Genomic DNA, 19,642 nt, shown 5'->3' with positions numbered 1-19,642 from the left:
GACTCAGATAGAATTCGAGCGTGACATTGCCAAACGGATGATTATCCGTACAAATATTTTGATTCTGCCGAAGTGATTGATTTTGACATAATTTTCCCACGCGCTCAAGCAATCATTGGTGATGGGCTTTTATTGCGTCTTTAAAATGGATCAATTTACAGTTCAGTCTTAAATTCCTAAAACTGACGAAGGTTATTTTTATAACTTTTCCAAAACGACCGTAGACAATCTCCAAAAATAGTGTTTTGCCACTAGATCTGCTGATACTTAGCAATGGAAATGAGATTTGCAGCGATTAAAATTAATCTGAGCTTTCTTCTGTCCACATTATCTCGGGAATCTTCGGAAGTACTTCGAAGGTAAACACAAATGCGCATGACTTTCGGAAGGTCCTTATAAAATAGTAGTTGAATTTGGACAATCAACCAGTTATCATTTTGATCTCGTAACGGAGTCATTTTCCAGAGGGCTTCTTTAAAAAAAAATCCAAACCATGCTTGGCCCAGCAAACTAATCAAGAAGCGTTTGTTTTTCCGTGGCTGTGAATTTTGGCAGCTATTATTAAGTGATTTTGTCTATTTTGCGTGATTTTAGTGTAAATTTAAAAAAATATCAAAATGCAGCAGCATTATTTGATAGCTCTGTGCTTGGTGACAGTTGCAGTAGTTTACGCCAAGGAAAATTGGCAAAAGCCAGGATGTCATAAAGTCGGTATGAACAAAAAGTATCGTAAAAGTTTTTGAAAATCAAAGAAACTCACTTTCGGATCTGAAATCTGAATCTGAAATTTCAACCTGAATCTGGAATCGGAATCTGAATTCTGAATTTGACTTCTAAATCTCACTTCTGAATCTAAATTCTGGATCTGAATTTTAAATCTGAATTCTGAATCTGAATTCTGAATCTAAATTAAGAATCTGAATTCTGAATCTGAATTTTGCATCTGAATCTGAATTCTTAATCTGAATTTTGAATCTGAGTCAGAATTCTGAATTCTGAATCTGAATCTGAAATCTGAATCTGAAATCGGAAACTGAAATCTAAATCTGAAATGAGAATCTAAATTGTGAAATCTGCATTCGTAACTTAATTTATCGGGCTAATCGGTGAAAAGTGATGTTTGATAAATTAAGTAACAAACATATAGAATACGGTGATTTACCTCTTCATAGAAATCTGCATTATGCGTTTGCAATCTGAATCTAAAATCTTAATCTGAATCGAAAATATGAATTCTAAAAATGAATTTAATTTTTGAACATGAAATCTTTATCTGAAAACTTAATCTGACATCTGAAATCTGAATATGATTTCTGATTTTCAATTCTGAATTCTCAATTTGAATAATGAATTTAAGTCTGATTTAACAATATAATATGGAATTAGACAGTAGGTACATTTAAATTTAGAAGGGAAGTATTCTAGTCTCTTTTTTAAACTATTGATTTTAGAATATTTATGCGTCCTGATTCAGGACTCCTGAAATCATTGGTCAGATTTTGTCTATCACCTTTAGTTTTGGTGATATTGCGTGTGTTAATGTCAGTTTTGAGAAAAAAATCGAGCCTTGATAACTGAAGAGTTAACAAACCTATGTACATGAAACTAAAAACAGCTGATGAATCTTTTTATTATCCTTCATTCAATCAAGGAAAGACATTTTACTTAGAGAATTTAGTTTCAAAGTACAATGCTTTGAAATAATTAAATTCTACAATGCTAAGAAATAGTAATAGATGATGTTACAAATATTTCTGGAATCATTAAAGAAAATCTTTGAGTTATTGGTTAAAATTTTCTTTAAAATGACTTCAAAATTCACGTACTTCAGAAAATTTCAAGAAACTTTTTCTCAGAAGTAAAAATTACTCGCGGTCTTCGGGAAATTTTATTAGTAAATTGAAACACTTTTTTTTAATCTTTGTAACGTCCTAATATTTTTGTCAAAAAGTGCACATATTTATTCAATGAATTTTTATCTATTTCAAAAAGTTATCTCAAAAACAAAAGCTGATAGAAAACAACTACATAATGTGGTAACCTCGTCGAGGTCCTTTCTTTCGGCTTTCCATTTGCGACTTCCGTAAACGCTGAACCACTATCTTCCAATTTCGAATACAGAATGACATGCTCATGCTCATCACCCAGATCTCCCACGAACCCATCTTTCAAATCGCTCTCACACACACTTGTTCCAAAATCACGAGTAATTTCAACAATACTCGGTGCCAACCTGTCTAGATAACCAGGTGGTGCAGATCAAGAAGACTCACGTAAGATAACATTTCATACAGCATTCATACATACTCGCGTAAGTTTTACATAACAACCTACGTCATCTGCCAGATTTTGTAAGATTTTGTTCTTACTCGGGAACATTTGAGTTCATCCTCACCTCCGCATTTACCACATTGACTCGGAACTCCTTAACACCCTAACGGAACACTCGCTCAGTCCATTCATACGATCCTATTTTCTCTCTTGTGATGTGACACATACATAATTATTCTCGATAATACTCAAATCATTGCCAATAACGATGACGTTCCCTTATACACTGCAATAAATCATTCGTTGTTTGCTTCCTATGTTCATGATAGATATTTTACCTTTAATCTTTAGTCATTAAAACCCTACCTTTCTCAATTGGATAATTTCAAAATGTCATAGATCAGTAACTAATTTCGAATGTATTTTACTCATTAAAGCGATTGCACAGATTGTTTCAATACATATTTATATTTATATTTACTGTGAACGGTTTAGCCGCGACTTTCTGAAACAAACAAGAAGAAGTTAATTTAACATATTATTTCTTTTCTGTTGCAAGTATTCCGAGCACTACCTACCACATTCGCCTTCGCCTGTACTCTAAGTGAAGATCGATAAAACGTAATTTTCATCAAATCTGGCTGGTCTTCTTACCAATTCACGAGGTCGAAGTCTTGACGAAGAAAAACCCGGATCCGGAAGTTGTGATAGTTGCAAGCTGCATGGAGCGGTATCATCTTCTGGATTAACAGCTAACTCACTGGTCCTCGCTTTATACCCAAATGACAAATCCGTTGACGTATTATGGAGTGGTGTTAAGTCTGGGTTAACACTATCCGTCGAAGTTTCTGGAAAATCTGGATCTTTCTCGCCGCCAAGTGTTTCGTCCCAAGGTCCTGAATGTAGGGGAGCTTTGCGGATATCCTTAATGGCCCGAGCGTATTGAACACCCGACTGGCTAGCCACTACAAACTTAGAACCCTGCCTTGCTACAATCTTAAACTTTTCTGACGAAAAAGTCGGATCTGTTTTTGATTTCTTCGTTTGTGCTAAAAGAACAGTGTCGCCTACTGTTAATTCCGTTTCTTTTGCTCCTCTTACATGATCCGCGTATTTTTTTGCTGACCAATTTAGCTTCCGCATCCTTTTCCTTAATTTCCTCGCGATCTAAACTTCCCTTGTCGTTTTGGTTCCAGAGGCATGGAAACGATCCCCGATATCTCCATCCCACCATCAACTCGAAGGGCGTCACTCCAAGCCGTGAATGTGGGACTAGTGTATTACGTTTGTGGACGTATTCTTGCAACGCTCTCCTCCAATTAACGCCGTCTATTCTCGCCGCTGCTACTGCTTTAATCAGCCCTTGGTTCTGCCTCTCGACGCTACCGTTTGTCTGTGGACAAAGCGGGATTGCTTTCCTAACTTTGACACCTCTATTCTCCCAAAAGTTGATGAACCAGTCACTTTGAAACGGGGGGCCGTTGTCACTCTGCATTATCAATGGACATCCCCAGAGTTTAAAGATCTCGCATAACGCCACGTTGGTTTTTTCAGCGTCCTTTTGCCTCATTTCTACTACTGATAAGTACCGAGAATAAGTGTCGATCACAATCAGGAACTCTCCTGTCCCACAACCTGGGATTGAGAGAAAATCAATCTGGACTACTTCCCAAGGACCATCAGGTAGAACTCGGGAAGACAAGGGTAATGGTGGGTTCTTTCTGGCCAGAATAGCGCAAGTTTCGCAGGATTTCACGAAGTCGGTGGTATCTACGGACATACCCGGCCACCAGAAGAACTCTCGCATGATTCTTTTCATAGCTGATTCTCCAACATGTCCCCCATGCGCATATTTCAAAACTTTTACTCGTAGTTCAGCGGGAAGAATAGATCGATCTCCTTTGAACAGCAGAGCTCCGACTCTGTAGATGTTGTTACGCTGAGCCTCGAACTTACGCAGCTCTTTCGGCCATTTATTGGAATCTAAAGACCTTTGTAGCGACTGCAGCTCAGTATCAGACTCAGAAGCTCGTTCAATTTCTTCCCAAGTTATGCTCATTATCCCCGCGTCCACAGAGAAAAGGAAATGATTGTCGTTGTCTTCGTCAAATGGGATCGCCTCCTTAGTATTCTCAATGAGGCGTGAGAGGGCATCCGCCACATTTTTCTCACCCTTAACCCTTTCGATTCTCAAATCATAAGCCTCAGCGACCAAGTTTCAGCTCTAGTCAAAGCTCTTCTACCCAGTCTAAAATTGCTGTTGTAAATGAACTCATTTGCCTCAGCATCTGTTCGTACGACAAAAGATCTGCCGAGTAAATAGAAGCTGAAGCGCTCGACTCCCCAGACTACCGCCAATGCCTCCTTCTGCGTCTGCGGATACCTTTGTTCGGCGGGTGTCAAAGATTTCGATGCGCACGAAATAACGCGTGGCATATTTTTATTATTAAATTGGACAAGTACAGCACCGAGGCCTATCGGGCTGGCGTCCACAAATAGTTCTATAGGATCTGTAATGCTATAATATCCAAGCATTCTGATCGTCTTCAACGCGCTGTTTTGCAGGTAAACAAACTCTTTTTCCTCGTCGTCCTTCCAATAAAAGGAGTTAGAGTTCGCCAATGCTCTCAAACTTCGAGTCAAGTCCGCTCGATTTTGGATGAATTTATCCATGAACGTGACCAAGCCTAGAAAGCTTTTCACTTCGCCACAAGTCCTAGGGCGACGAAATCCCTCGATTGCTTTAAGTTTTTCATCAGACACCTTCCATCCCTCTGCCGTTATTGTGAAGCCCAAGAAGTTTACGGACTGCTTCCGGAATGCACATTTTGCCAGATTTAAGTTCACATTATGTTGTTTAAGGCGGGAAAGAACTTCTTCCAAATTTGCATCATGCTCGACTTTACTGCTACCGAACACAATTATATCGTCCAGATAGTTATGGGTTCCTTTACATCCGCCCAATATTTTCCTTTGAAGGATTTCCTGGAACAGGTCCGGAGCGTTACACAACCCAAAGGGCAACCTCACGTATCTGTATATTCCAAATTCTGTGAAGAAATTTGTGAGATGCCTTGAATCTTGATCCAGCTCTATGTGAAAGTAAGCGTTGGTCAGATCGATGGTGGAAAACCAGGTTGCTCCGTTCAAATTCGCTAGGATAGATTCCAATGTCGGCATAGCGAACGGTGTACGATCGATAAACTTGTTTGGACCCCGTAAATCTATCACGAGTCTAATGTCTTGTTTTCCTTTTGGCACCACTAACATGGAAGAACAAAAGGTCATGACCATGTTGTTAGTAACTGGTTCTATTATTCCAGCTTCTACTAGTTGGTTAAGCCTGCTTTGGACTGTTTGCTTCAGAGCTTGGGGAATATTTGTGAAGATGTTACGGCAGGGTGCTTTTGGATTCCTGAAGCTTAGTTTTACCGGTGGTATGTTGAATTTTGGAAAAATTTTCTTGTCAATCTGATCAATACTATTAACTTCCTTAAGATCGGTGTGAGATGCATCAACGCTTATTGGAACCATTGTGCCTATCATTAATACCGAGTATCTCAGCGCAGTCGTTCTCCCTAAAAGTGCCTTGATCTCTTTCACCACGTAAAATTTTTCGAGCAATACAGGCCGATCCGAACTCACATATAGAAGCGCTTCGAAGGTAGCAACAACATTAATCTCTTGTTTAGAAGCGTACCCTTTTAATGGCGTGTCCGTTCCGAATTTCAAATTGATCATGCCGCTCTTGTATCTGGTATCGTTTTTCAAATTTTCAAATAGATCAAACGTGAAGGTGTTCACTTGAGCCCCCGAATCTATTAGGAAAGAACAAGGCATTCCAGCCACTGTAGCTGATAAAATTCCATCGCTGACACCCTTATTGAAGACAGCTAGTATGAAAGGATCACCATCCGTATCGCAAATCTGCTGTCCGATCATAATCTGCCAATGTAAGACGGAGCCTAATTAGGAATTATGTCGTGAATAATGAAAAAACATAAACGCTCTAGTATTTATTTTAGTATTATATCAAGATTTATTTCAATTCTTCAGAACATCAGTTTTATGTGACCAAAAATGAACAAATTTAACAGAATGGGAAATAAACATCCACTTCAACAATTTCCGTTTTTAATAAAGAAATGACGAAAAATTCACTTCAACAAGCTTTAAAATATAAACAAATTAATTCTCGGTTGAATCACTTACTCGGTCATCCGAACTGTTATCATTTGTCTTAACCTCAGATGGAACCTCTCTTGTTTCCAACGGACGCGGTGGATGTCCCTTAATTCCGGAGTCTGCGTTCGGGCACACCCTTCTGATGTGTCCAACTTTGTTACAACCGTAGCACGTCAGTTCCCAAGAACTACAGTCTTTGTAGTGATGGAAAACGCTTCCACATCCTTTGCACCTTGCTTGATTGTCGATGGATTGATTGCCTTGTTGCTGTTCATAATAATCCTCAGATTTGGGTCGTTTACCACTAGGTTGATAGTCTCCTCGGTTCGTGGTGAATTTCGCAGGGGACCGGAATCTGCCGTCTCTGCGAGTATTGGACCTTCCTCTGTTTGTGTCGTAAATGTCTCTGGCTTTATAGGCGGACTGCTGGTATGGTCTTCTGTTAAATTGGAATCCCTCACGGTAATTACGCCAATCGTTGTTTCTGTACGGTTTGTTTTGCGGTCTCGATGATCTCGGATCGCCTTGGCGATCATAGCTTATGTACTCTTGAATAGGTCTTCGACGAAAGTCGCCGGTTGACGCATTTGCCTGGGTTACCATGTTGGCTTCGACGGGTGCTAGGACTAGTGGTTCTTGTTTTCTATGCTTAAGTTCAAAACACTTCTCGTTAATTCGGTTTGCTTCAATTTCTCTGATTTTATCAACCAGTTGTGTGAATGTCCCTTGGCGACCCATCATTTTGAATGCGGCTACTCTAACCTCTTTATGAACGGCACGTTCAGCTACAGTCCCAACTATCTCAGCAAATTCGCGGTCTTCGTAATTACACAGTCGGGCAGTGGCTGCTACACGATTGATAAATGTTAAGTCTGATTCCTCAACGCCTTGGACTATCGAAGCTAGCGTTCGTCGATTGAGCATAACACCCGATGTAGAGCCGAAATATAGGGTTAATCGATGAACAGCATTAGAGAACGGAAAAAGGCAGGATCCCCAGTTGAAGAGCTGGTGTTTTTAAAGATCTGAAGCAACTGACTGCCAGCCTTCACTTTGAAAATCGTAAACTTAGTGGGTTCGTCAATAATTCCAGCAAGATCCAAATAGTTATTCAAAAGCTCGATCCAGGCTTCAAAGGTATGCCTGTGGATTTCGGTATCACTGGCCAAAGGTTTGCATTCAGGAATCAAAATAGACGATATGGCTAATTGGTTGACGGAGGACGTTAAACGAGATTCATTCGGTTTATAACTTGGTCTAGCCTGTTGAGTGTTAGATGCAAAAACTTCACTACCCTCGGATTCAATTTGGCAGGTTTCAAAATCATGATCTCCAAACTTTGTCTGATTCTTCAATGTTGCGTTCTCTACCTCCAGTCTTTGCACCTTAGTAGTCAAATCCGCCAACCGCGACTTTTCTCGAGCCAACTTTTTTGCCATAACTTTCATCTTCAGTTTTGTTTTCCTTGGGGTCGAAGTGCACCTAAATGAAGATGTACCCAAATATCAGTAAAACATTTTTATTATACTTCAACTTGCAAAATTTGGTAATGTATAATTTGAATGGGTAGGCTTGTTTTCTGCTAAACGATATGAATGCTGCTAAACATCACAACAGTATTTCCAAACCCTCGTTGAATTCTTAATCACCTATTTACTAACCCTTTGTTCATTTAATTATTTTTCAAATCGTCATATAATTAAGCGCCTTAGTTACTCTACTATGTTTTCACTCATGTGTCTGTTACTCCGATCAATTTGCACTTTACCTGCCAAGGGTTCGCTTCTTGTTATGTGAAATCCAATTTCATTCATTCAATACTTATACGTTTCGTGACCTGCCGCACGAAACAGTTTTACCTGTTCAATTGTCCCAACTTTAAACGAAATAATTGCTCAATTCATAGTGATTCGATTCATGACCTGTCGCATGAGTCGAATTGAACTTGACCTGTCGCAAGTTGTCTTTTGAACGTAAACTATCTAGCGCAAATTATTATTTATTCAACCTTTTTTCTTTTTTTAAGTTCGTGGCCTGTCGCACGAATTCATTGAACTTGACCTGTCGCAAGTTATCTTTTGTTTGTTATTGAACCCTGTACTCAAATTTTATCTATTCAATCTTTATTCGATTCATGACCTGTCGCATGAATTGAATTGAACTTGGCCTGTCGCAAGTTGTCTTTTGATTGGAGTTGGTCTAGTACTTATTCATTCATCTTGATCGAGTTATTCTGTTCGTGAATTTACCGAACTTATCAATCTTCCAATCATTCAATTCATGACCTGTCGCACGAATCGAACTCGATATGTTCCGTTGCCAGCAATCTTTTGATGTTTCATCGTGATTTATAATAATCCTGTGTAACAGTAACACGTCTATTTTCTTTTATTAGTCTTTATTTAGTTTTACTAAATTTAGCTAGATCTATCTTTCGTATAATTTTATTTAGCTTTTTTCACCAAATTTAGTAAATTGTCAATGATCATGAATAATTTCTACCTCAAGTTCGTTAACTAGGCTCAATATAAGCTGATTAACAATAAAAGTTTTGTATATGACAAAACAATATTTGGTTCCCCCCTTGTATTGGAGGCAATTGTAATTAATATACTAGAATATGTATATTAAGTTGAATATACCAAACATATGACTATTGATATCAACTAATACGTCAAATTATCGTTCGTTTAGCAAACGACTGATTCCTCAGCCTTTAAGAAGTTCTTTTTTCATAGATCGCCTTGAAATATTAGTGATACTATGAAAATTTCAAAATTAAAACCAAAAAAATGATTTTTTTTTTCAAATTATTGATATTTCGAGTATAATCTAATTCACTTTTCCTTTTCTTTCTGTCGGGGCGACTAATCGCAACCTCCTATTTCGTAAGTGAATGTGTTTCATTGGTTATTTCGAATGTTTCCTACCACCATGTTAGAATTCTGTTAACTCGACGTATAGATTATCCGTATCGTTGTTCCACGGTAAATTACGCTAGTGAAATAAAGATTCAATTGACGAATTAATTAAACAGCACTCGAGAATTTAAATTTCCGCTCCTATAGATTTGTCATTCGTTTAAACCTGCCAGCAACCAGTACTAGCAGCAAGTTATTTGAACGCCGTAAATGGATAATTAAGTTGAATATTTCCCTTTTTGTCTTATTCATCTTCCTTAAAGCATTACTTTGCCCAATGTATTATGGTTATATTTTGACACACCCGCAATTGGCAATAGTGTCGTAGTTCTGTTGCTTTTTTTTTTTTAATCGCATCTGATATACCTTGTCGGTTAAAGGATCAGTATTCATAACTTTGAACACCAACCGCAACATTTCTTATGTATGAGTTCTCGTATATATTTTTGTAGTTCAAAATTAAACTAAAGCAATGTATGAAACACAAAGTTCTAGCATATCCAAACTTACCTTAATTTAAGTGGGACTTCTTCATCTATCGCAACATTCACACCATTTCATCAGCTGCACTTACGCTCAGCTGCTGACAACATATTATGTTCTTACCCCAATTGACAACTTTTGTTCTTGACTTTTACTTCTCCTTTAATTGTGGTTGTTACCATCAAACGGTATTCTTGCAACCGGTATTCGAACGGTGCATTTTCAATACAAGAGAACTCAATATCTCCACTACGAATGCAAAACTCTAAAGAGCGATGTGCCCACCACATACATTAAGATGTCATCAAATAATTTCACTTCTCTGCACCAAATTGGACCCGCTCATACTATCACTACCACTATTGTCCACCTTGGAATATACCATCATATGCGCGCATGATAGAAGCTTGGTGCCGATTGATCGTATAGAGCACACAGCTAAGTTGCGTACTGGAGGGGGTTTAAAATGCACTGTTTGCTACGATTTTGTTTGAAATATGATAAACGATCCAGTATATCACCACAACATAAATTAGAACTGCTGATTTAACGCATAAAGCAAAAGAAAACACCATTGAAATATTTCGATTTCTTACGAGAAAAACGTTCTACATAAGCCATTTGTATGGTTTTAACATGTTCGGAAATGTAAAGAGGCAAACGTCTTAATGCCTACGAAACTCAATGATATGACACTTTTTGATCTTACTAGGATTTCAGAGCGATTTTTTTTTTGTAAAATTCACCTGGTACACTCTTGTCCGATAGGTTCGATAAAATTTGGCTTTGTATTGTTGCACTCGCGGAAGTAATTTAACTAAATAAAATCCAATTTAGCAGACCGTAACTAACTTTCAAGTCACAGTTTTCCGATTCGTTGTTTAGATTAGTTTAGATTAGATGTGCTAGTTGTTTGTTTTGTACCACTCGCGGACGACACAAAATTCTTCCACAAGCCTCCTTTCACCAATACATGTGAATACGAATTACCTAAAATTCTCGATCTTGTGTGAGCTTGATAGAAGCTCGATTCCAATTGGTCACCTGTACTCACTGGCCCACTCGTGAGATAAGATGGTCCTACATTCACCCTTCGCATATGTACTCACACCATAATGCAAGATTGATTTCTGTAAATCTTTACCAACTTCTGGTCTCGTTGTCTTCCGGTTTGCTTGTTACTTATTTTGATTTAAAGGAGCGCGTAGGAAGAAATTTCACAATGAAACATAATCGCCCAAACTCCGCGTATGGCGAGTTGGACCATATTGGTCTTAGCCGTCCCATTGCGGACAAGCAAAGAAAAAAAAAAAAAAAAACTCCGCGTATTCAAATCCCGATATTAGGACGACGGATACTCTACTCTTCCCCACTACACCAGAAGACGAACCAATCAAAACCTCACTATCTTGAGCGAGCCTGATAGAGGCACGGTGTTGGATGGTCGCCCGTTCTCACCGGCTCACCTGTGGGGTGAAGACGGTCAAAATGCACTGATAAGTTTCGTAAATTGTAGCTAACTTAATTTTCCGCAATAAAAATTCAACCCTAAAACTTCACATGACCAGATTTTCTTTCAAGCAGCGGGGTACTGAGCATCATCTTCACCACCACCTGTAGATACAAAATATCCAAAAACTCACTATCTTGGGATGAGAAGGTTAAAAACACACCCTTTTCAATGTATTTGTATCATAATGCTACGATAGATTTTGTAAATCTTAACTGACTTTCTTTGTTACGGTTTTTCCGTTTAATTGGTTGTTATTTTGTATGCGGCACTCGCGGACATAATTTTACCAATAAAAACCCCGTCTTGGTTGGTGGTTCGCGTGTTAATATTTTGTTACGCACACAACTGATACACTCCTCTTTACTAATGCCCCCAAAGAATACTCACCAAATTGAGCGAGCCTGTTAGGCTGATGTTGGTTTGGTCGCCCGTCCTCACTGGCTCGCATGTAGGGGGATGATCGAAATGCACTAATTGAATTCGTAAATCGTAACCAACTTCCAATTTGGTAGCACTCGCGGACGTAATATTCCGAAATAAAATTCAACCCCAAAATCTCACGTAATGAACTCTTTCCAAGCAGCGACGGGTACTAACCATCATTTTCACCACTACAGAAGACGAAATAGGCAAAACTAAGATAGTGCGAGCCTGATAGTTGCTCGATGTTTACTTGATCGCCATTCCTCATTGATTTTGTGAATCGTAACCAATTTTTTTAACAAGTTTCCAGCGCTTGTTTGCCAGATGTCTTGTTTTGTAGCACACGCGAACGTAATTTTCCGGAATAAAATTCAACCCAAAATTCAATCCCTTAGATTTTCCTCCGAGCAGCGGCGGGTACTGGTCATCATCCCACCACTACATGTAGACGCAATAACCGAAACTCACTATCTTCATGTGAGCATGATAGATGCTCGGTTCCGATTGGTTGCTTATGCTCTCCGGCTCACTTGTGGGAAGAGAAGGTTGAAATGCACCCTTCTCGAGTGTATTCCCGTCATAATGCACCGATAGATTTTATGCAAAACTTAACCGACTTTCGTTGTTACGGTTTTCCCGTTTGCGGCACTCGCGGACGTAATTTCACACGGAAAAAATCACCACAAAGACTTCACGTGTTAACACTTCGTTATGAGCACGACGGGTACTCTGATCTTCACCACTACAGCTGAAAACAAACCAACCGAAACCCCACCATCTTGTGACGAGCATGCCTGATGCTCGATGTTGATGCACACCATCCACTTCGCGGAAAAAAAAAAATGTAAATTCACTCCTTGCGAATATGCACCCTTCATCGACACAAAATAGTGGCACCCTAGAACCCCTTTCTCTTTGTCATTTCCAATTACCACCATTACTGCAAAACAGTGTCGAATATATGGCAAAAATGCATGTGCAGAACTGCCTCTTTGTTTCAAAGCCCGCCATTTTGTTTGGTAGCGCCTGGCTGTAGCAAGCCTCAACCAACCCGCTTCAAAATAAGTCAACCCTCCTCACTTTTAAATATTTAAAATCCTCTTCAAATGAACAAGCTGCTATCAAAATATAACTGATATTCGTAAATTTTATTATAAAGCAATTTTCGACCTCCATATTGGATATTTTATTGCCAGAGAAATTCTTGCCCTCAATATTAAAACACAAGATGTCTAAGCAGCGTTCTATCGTAGCCAAGCCAGCCGTAGCCCATTGCGACGATGTTAAGATCAAGCGTCATCAGAACTTACCCTTTGGGAGCGCCTACGCCATTGTGGTAACCTCGTCGAGGTCCTTTCTTTCGGCTTTCCATTTGCGACTCCCGTAAACGCTGAACCACTATCTTCCAATTTCGAATACAGAATGACATGCTCATGCTCATCACCCAGATCTCCCACGAACCCATCTTTCAAATCGCTCTCACACACACTTGTTCCAAAATCACGAGTAATTTCAACAATACTCGGTGCCAACCTGTCTAGATAACCAGGTGGTGCAGATCAAGAAGACTCACGTAAGATAACATTTCATACAGCATTCATACATACTCGCGTAAGTTTTACATAACAACCTACGTCATCTGCCAGATTTTGTAAGATTTTGTTCTTACTCGGGAACATTTGAGTTCATCCTCACCTCCGCATTTACCACATTGACTCGGAACTCCTTAACACCCTAACGGAACACTCGCTCAGTCCATTCATACGATCCTATTTTCTCTCTTGTGATGTGACACATACATAATTATTCTCGATAATACTCAAATCATTGCCAATAACGATGACGTTCCCTTATACACTGCAATAAATCATTCGTTGTTTGCTTCCTATGTTCATGATAGATATTTTACCTTTAATCTTTAGTCATTAAAACCCTACCTTTCTCAATTGGATAATTTCAAAATGTCATAGATCAGTAACTAATTTCGAATGTATTTTACTCATTAAAGCGATTGCACAGATTGTTTCAATACATATTTATATTTATATTTACTGTGAACGGTTTAGCCGCGACTTTCTGAAACAAACAAGAAGAAGTTAATTTAACATATTATTTCTTTTCTGTTGCAAGTATTCCGAGCACTACCTACCACACATAATTGCGTTTTTGGAATCAGCGCCTCAAGTTATTCAAAATTAGTTCTTATATTCTTTGCACTGTGCAAAATTTGATTTTTTTTACTTGCATCATCACTTCGTCATATCATAACACTGTTCCTTAAAGGTAGGGGAGATAGGGGCATAATGGCCACCTTAAGGAAAACGCTTATTTAACCATAGAGAACAGCTGTAATATGTGAATTACATCATTGTTTCGTGTTCAGACACTCAAATATTCTATTGCCTAATTGGATGAATCTTGAAAAAGTAGATAAAAACGTTTAAAAATGCATTTTAAAATTTTTGCCGAAAGCTGAAAACCAGTCACTGTAGAGGCATAATGAGAAACCCCCCGAGGCAGTATGAGCACCATTAATGAAGGCATAATGAGCGTTTTCTGCCGGGGATTCTAGCAGCAAATTCAACTCGATGAAGTCAACTGATTAATAGAGCTACAGCTTGACTTGCATCGTCTGACGATTTGGCCTATTTATAAGGTGTCGGAGATGTAATCAGTAGGCTCGAGTTCGATTCCTGGTCGAGGTATTTTTTTTTCATTTATCATTCATGATCATGATTGCACTAAACGGTGAGGCGTAGATTCATCAAACAAAGCAATTAAAAAATAATCTAGGTCTGTTTGTAGAATTCAAAGAATTAACACATGCTCATACATTATGTTTCTGGTGTTTTGTTTGACGGATGATGCTTTGATGCTATTAGCCGTATAATGTAACAATAAAAAAATCAATCATGAATGGTATGTGCAAAAAAAAATCCCCTCGAACAGGAATCGAACTCGAGTCTACTGATAACCTCTCCGACATCTTACCAATAGGCAAAATCGACAGAGAAACGAGTCAAGCTGTAGCTCTATTATTCAGTTGACTTCATCGAGTTGAATTCGCCCGGAAGAAAATGCTCATTATGCCTTCATTGATAGTGCTCTGTTCGCCTCTAGTGAACAAATTAAAGTAAAAAAGTATTTTAAAATTGATTAAAGTGAAAAATCAAAAATTTTATGATGCTAAAAAATTTAAAAACAATGTGTAGATCATGTTACAGTGCGTACATTTCAGATCAAGATGATTTAAAGGTCATAAAAGCTTATTTGGTGGTGCTCAAAAATTATAATATTTTCGTCACTTGAGAACTTAGCTGGTTTTTATTTAATATTTCTGTAAAAATGAAAAGGATATTTCTTTTTTGGTGAAAAATTAATACTATGGGAAGTACGAAACAAGTCCTTATGAAAATTTGTTTAAGAAAATACGTACTTATGTAGAAACAAGGAGTGCGCATTATGCCCTGGGTGCTCATTATGCCCTCATCTCCCCTACTCGATGAGACAAATAAAAATGTTCGAAATATTGTTTCCAGAATCATTGAAAAAGTGTATTTATTGATGGAAAATTAATTGAATGGGTTTATTTCGTTTTAAATATCCTAATCTTTTTAAAATTTTAATCTGAGCTGGAAGAAAATACTATAAAAAAACTGTTCCTATTCATCCTATCCAATACTACACTACCCTTATAAATATAATATTTAAAAATGTCTTCAAAAATTGTGTTTTTTATCATTTTTATTTTTCAACTAGCTGACTCAGTGTGCTTTGCTACACCTTCTAAAAATCAATAAATTGTGTGAAAATAATTTGACTGTGAATAAACTTTCGATATCTCTACAATGCACATCAAATTATTATTTTTTGTCTTTTGGGTCAAATTATTATTGGAATACAAATCATTTCTTGTGCCCTTACACTCTCCCCTGTAATTTTGTTTAAAGTCATTTGATGAGCTCTTGAATTTATCAAAACAAACGTATTCCCGTGAGAGGAACCAAATCGTCTTGAAAACATTTTTTTTTTATTTTTAACTACTCTATCCAATTTGTTACCATCTGCAAGATTAGCACTCGATTTATGAAAACAAATTGTCTGGGAGCTCCTCTTCCCCCTTCTTATCGAATCAGTGAAAGGAGGAAGAAGCCTTAAACAATCATAGAAAAAAAATCTTGTCAAATACCCGCTGCTATTTTACTTGAAAAGTAAGTTCTCGATTGATCCAAAAATATCGTATGAAAACCTCCCTGAACCTTCTTCTCTTCCCGTTGAAGAGATGGAGGGGTCTCGAAACATAAAAAAAACATTTCTCGTTCTCGAATATACTGCCATGATAAATTTGATTTTTTGTTCGATTAGTTCTCGAGTAATGCATAAAAGGGAGGCCCATTCTTCCCTTCGTATTCCCCAGTGGAAGAACAAATGGGACTCAAACATCGTAGAAACTTGACTCGTAGCCTTATACCACTGACCATACTAACTGGACAATCGATTTCGTTTTCTGGATAATTTTTCCAACAGTACGCAATGTCGATTCCAGAGTGCGCATCGATCGATTTGAATAAATGCTATCCCAGTTAGGAAATGCCACCCAACTTTAAAAATAAAACACGCAATTTCACGATAAAATCGGGCTAAACAGGACCATTTTTCCTACAGGGCATTTTTTATCAAATTTTTCAGGTTAGCCACCTGCCGTCGGTATTGCGAACCTGCAAAATCTGACAACAAAAAATTAGACAGAAAATGGTTGAATTTTTGTTCTAAGTGTCATGTCAGTGTGATCAGTGCTTATACCTTCCTATGTGAAATTATGATTCATTTGCATGATTAATTATCGATTAACGCATTAAATTATATGGAAGACCCCCTCTCCCCCTTTGTATCTCCCCAATAGAAGAGAGTGGAGTCCCAAATAATCTAAGAAACATTTCTCGTACCCTAATAACCACCTATGTCAAATTTGGTTCAATTTGCTTGATTAGTTCTCGAATTTTGCAAAATTGTATGGGCCCTCCCTCTTTTCTATATCCACACTGGAAAGAGGGAGGAGTCTCAAACCATTTTTAAATATTATTCTTACCTGTATAACCTCGCATGACAAGTACGAAACCAATGCTTGATTTTTTTTTTTTTTTCAAGGGAGTTTAACAACCAGGGTCATTCTTCCCTATCCCCGCCAATGCTTGATGATTTTTCGAATTGTGCGAAATATTCTATGGAAGCTCCTCTCTCCGCTTCCTATTTACTCATTGAAATGAGAGAGGGGTACCGTTTCAGGAACATTTCTCGTAACCAAATACACTACCGTACCAAATTTGATTCCATTTGATCGATTCTCGAGTTATTCAAACATAGCGAGGTAAGGGTGCTTAATCGCTTGGCGCACGGCACCCTCCCAAATAAACGCACTTCAATCAATCAATCAAACATAGCAAGGTGTTCTATTCTACATTCAAAATTTTGGATTCTTATTCAAATGTTGATGATTGAGTAAGGTTATTCAACAGTAACAATCTTGACTCAGAACTGCATGCCAACACACCGAAATCTTATACCAGGTTCAGAACTAGATTAACTAGACTATGTCTGAAACTTGATTTAAAAAATTGATTTAAAAAGTGGTTTAATTTTGTAAGAAGCTTACCAGAATCAGTTATTCAAGTATTGGCACCACAAATGTTGTTAATCTGTGTAATCTACTAGATGATATAGCTGAACTAGGTTCATTTACAGTTCTATAATTTCAATTTTGTTTTTTAATATGCCTACAATTATCTGATCTGATTGTCCCTCGCAGGCCACACCCGCAAAATCAGCATCCCGGACTGCGTTGAATTTTCGATAACCACCAATGCCTGCCGGGGTTTCTGCGAATCGTTTGCCGTTCCCTCGGCGCCATTTGCCGTGGGCGTCCACAAGCCGAATCAGCCGGTGACTTCCGTTGGCCAGTGTTGCAACATCATGGACACCGAGGACGTCAAGGTGAAGGTCCTATGCGTCACCGGAATTCGGCATCTGACCTTCAAGTCGGCCACCAACTGCTCCTGCTACCACTGTAAAAAAGATTGAGCCATGCTCATGCATTCCGACAATAGTCGCGAGGCCGCGGATGTGAGCTCTTAGGAAGAGCCTGTATCATCCGCAGCACCGTGACCATTTCGTTATGCATGACTAAAAGCGACCACGAGCCCCGAACTTTACCACGAGGTAGTTCCTGCAACTTCCTGGCTCAGGTGTCTTCTATTCCTTTACAAAAGGGCTAAAGGGTGCCTGGCTAGAGAGTTTCACGAACTTCCGTCGCGTAACCAGATCTAGATATTTGCCTGAACTGATTTGCCCATGATGATTGAGAAAAACAAAACAAAACCGCCAAATATGTAAAAACCGAAAATGCTATGAAAGTTTACCTCTGAACCATGTCCTATCGCTATAAACATAATGTCTAAATAGCCGTTAGCAAAGGTAAGAAATCTATAGTGTCATCCCTTGCGAGTAATGAAACTAGCCAAGCCATTTATCACTGTTTATCTGGTAGATGATGAATAAAATTCTCATATATTTATTTTTATACGATGAACAGCGTCTTTTTTATTTCTCAAGATAATAATATCACCAACAATTAAATCATATTACATTAGTTAGAACAACCTAATCAACTTGTTCCTCTATTACAGATATCACAATTCATTTAAAAAATTTCATACGGCTTTTTCTCTGGGATTTTAACACTATCGTTCTATGCATTCCCATTATTTTAATAAGGCGAAGACTCAATTCATAAGTGGGTAAGGTTAGAAGTCCCAATTCATTGTTACTGGTTTTAACGAGAGGATGTCACAACTCTATGTTTGAGCAAAAGTCTCAATTAGTTTTCAGTTTTAGCTCAGCGGAAGTTTTAAACATCTGTGAATTGCCATACATACTGAAAGAATACAAGAGAGCACAATTTCTTGCTCTCAACGCATGCATACCTTTGCCAGCGACAATATTTGCTGCTCTATCATTGGACAACTCTCACCAATTCTACTGACATCACTGTTTGTGCTTATCGAAGTTTTCCTTGAAAAGTAATCATGCAATACCTCAATAGTCCTGTTTGCCGCTGATAGTGTCCGTGATATTATGCAGGTTGTTTCACCAACACTTTTCAGTTTTGGGACAATTAACCTCAAAAACGACCATGTGTGTCGATCGGCTGCCCGTTTTTTGTACCGAGAGTTTTTGAGGTTAATTGTACGTCCGCGGTGGTCGAGTGGTTAGCGTGGTAAGACGGTAATTGCTGGTCCACTGATGGCATGGGTTCGATTCCCATCTCGGTACTGGGTGTTTAAATGTTGTTAATCTTAAGTTGTCCACGTCATTTATTCAGTCTGTAAAGCCTAAATCGGCTAAGACGGTGTATGTCTTTTTAATTGTCCCGTCTCATCTGTACACGCTCTGCAAGTGTGCGTAAGAAATGTCAAAAACAACTCTATTGGAACAAGCAGTGATGTCAGTTTAATTGATTGTTTTTCAATGCCAGAAGACAAACCCCTTTTCAACAGCTAATAACTTTATTGCCTAAGATACGAAGTTACGGTCTCTTTTTTCCTTTAAAGAATTTATAAATTGGCACAAAACCCATTACTAGGCTCGGTTCCACCAAACCGACTCAGTCTAATGGCACAACTTCTAAAACACGCGACTCTCATTCAAAATACGAATGCAGGTTGCTATCAAAATAAAATCATGAGTTTTGAAGTTCGAAAAGAATTAATGAGTCTTTTAACGAACTTTGAAGAAGAAGACCGGCGTATTTACGTTACAGTTGTGAGAAAACGCGTGTTTTAGAATTTGT

At 38.3% G+C, this 19,642-nt stretch overlaps 1 protein-coding gene across 1 annotated transcript; it reads left to right on the top strand.

The window, feature by feature from the left end:
• The first annotated feature begins 440 nt into the window (after nucleotides 1–440).
• On the top strand, nucleotides 441–18,382 carry LOC129745983 (thyrostimulin alpha-2 subunit). Its single transcript, XM_055739398.1, has 2 exons — nucleotides 441–711; nucleotides 17,603–18,382. The coding sequence occupies exons 1-2, from the start codon at nucleotides 618–620 to the stop codon at nucleotides 17,872–17,874; spliced, it is 366 nt and encodes a 121-aa protein (XP_055595373.1). The 5' UTR covers nucleotides 441–617; the 3' UTR covers nucleotides 17,875–18,382.
• The last annotated feature ends 1,260 nt before the right edge of the window (nucleotides 18,383–19,642 follow it).

The sequence above is a fragment of the Uranotaenia lowii genome, chromosome 2 (assembly GCF_029784155.1).
Source record: "Uranotaenia lowii strain MFRU-FL chromosome 2, ASM2978415v1, whole genome shotgun sequence".
NCBI lineage: Eukaryota > Metazoa > Arthropoda > Insecta > Diptera > Culicidae > Uranotaenia > Uranotaenia lowii.
The sequence above is the reverse complement of the archived record's forward strand: the minus strand, read 5'-3'. Positions and strand labels throughout refer to the sequence as shown.

Bases quoted from the DNA above. Each gene is read 5' to 3' on its own strand.
- LOC129745983 (XM_055739398.1), top strand. From the start codon at position 618: ATGCAGCAGCATTATTTGATAGCTCTGTGCTTGGTGACAGTTGCAGTA. The intron at 712-17,602 runs GTATGAACAAAA...TGTCCCTCGCAG, and splicing joins GCCAGGATGTCATAAAGTCG to GCCACACCCGCAAAATCAGC.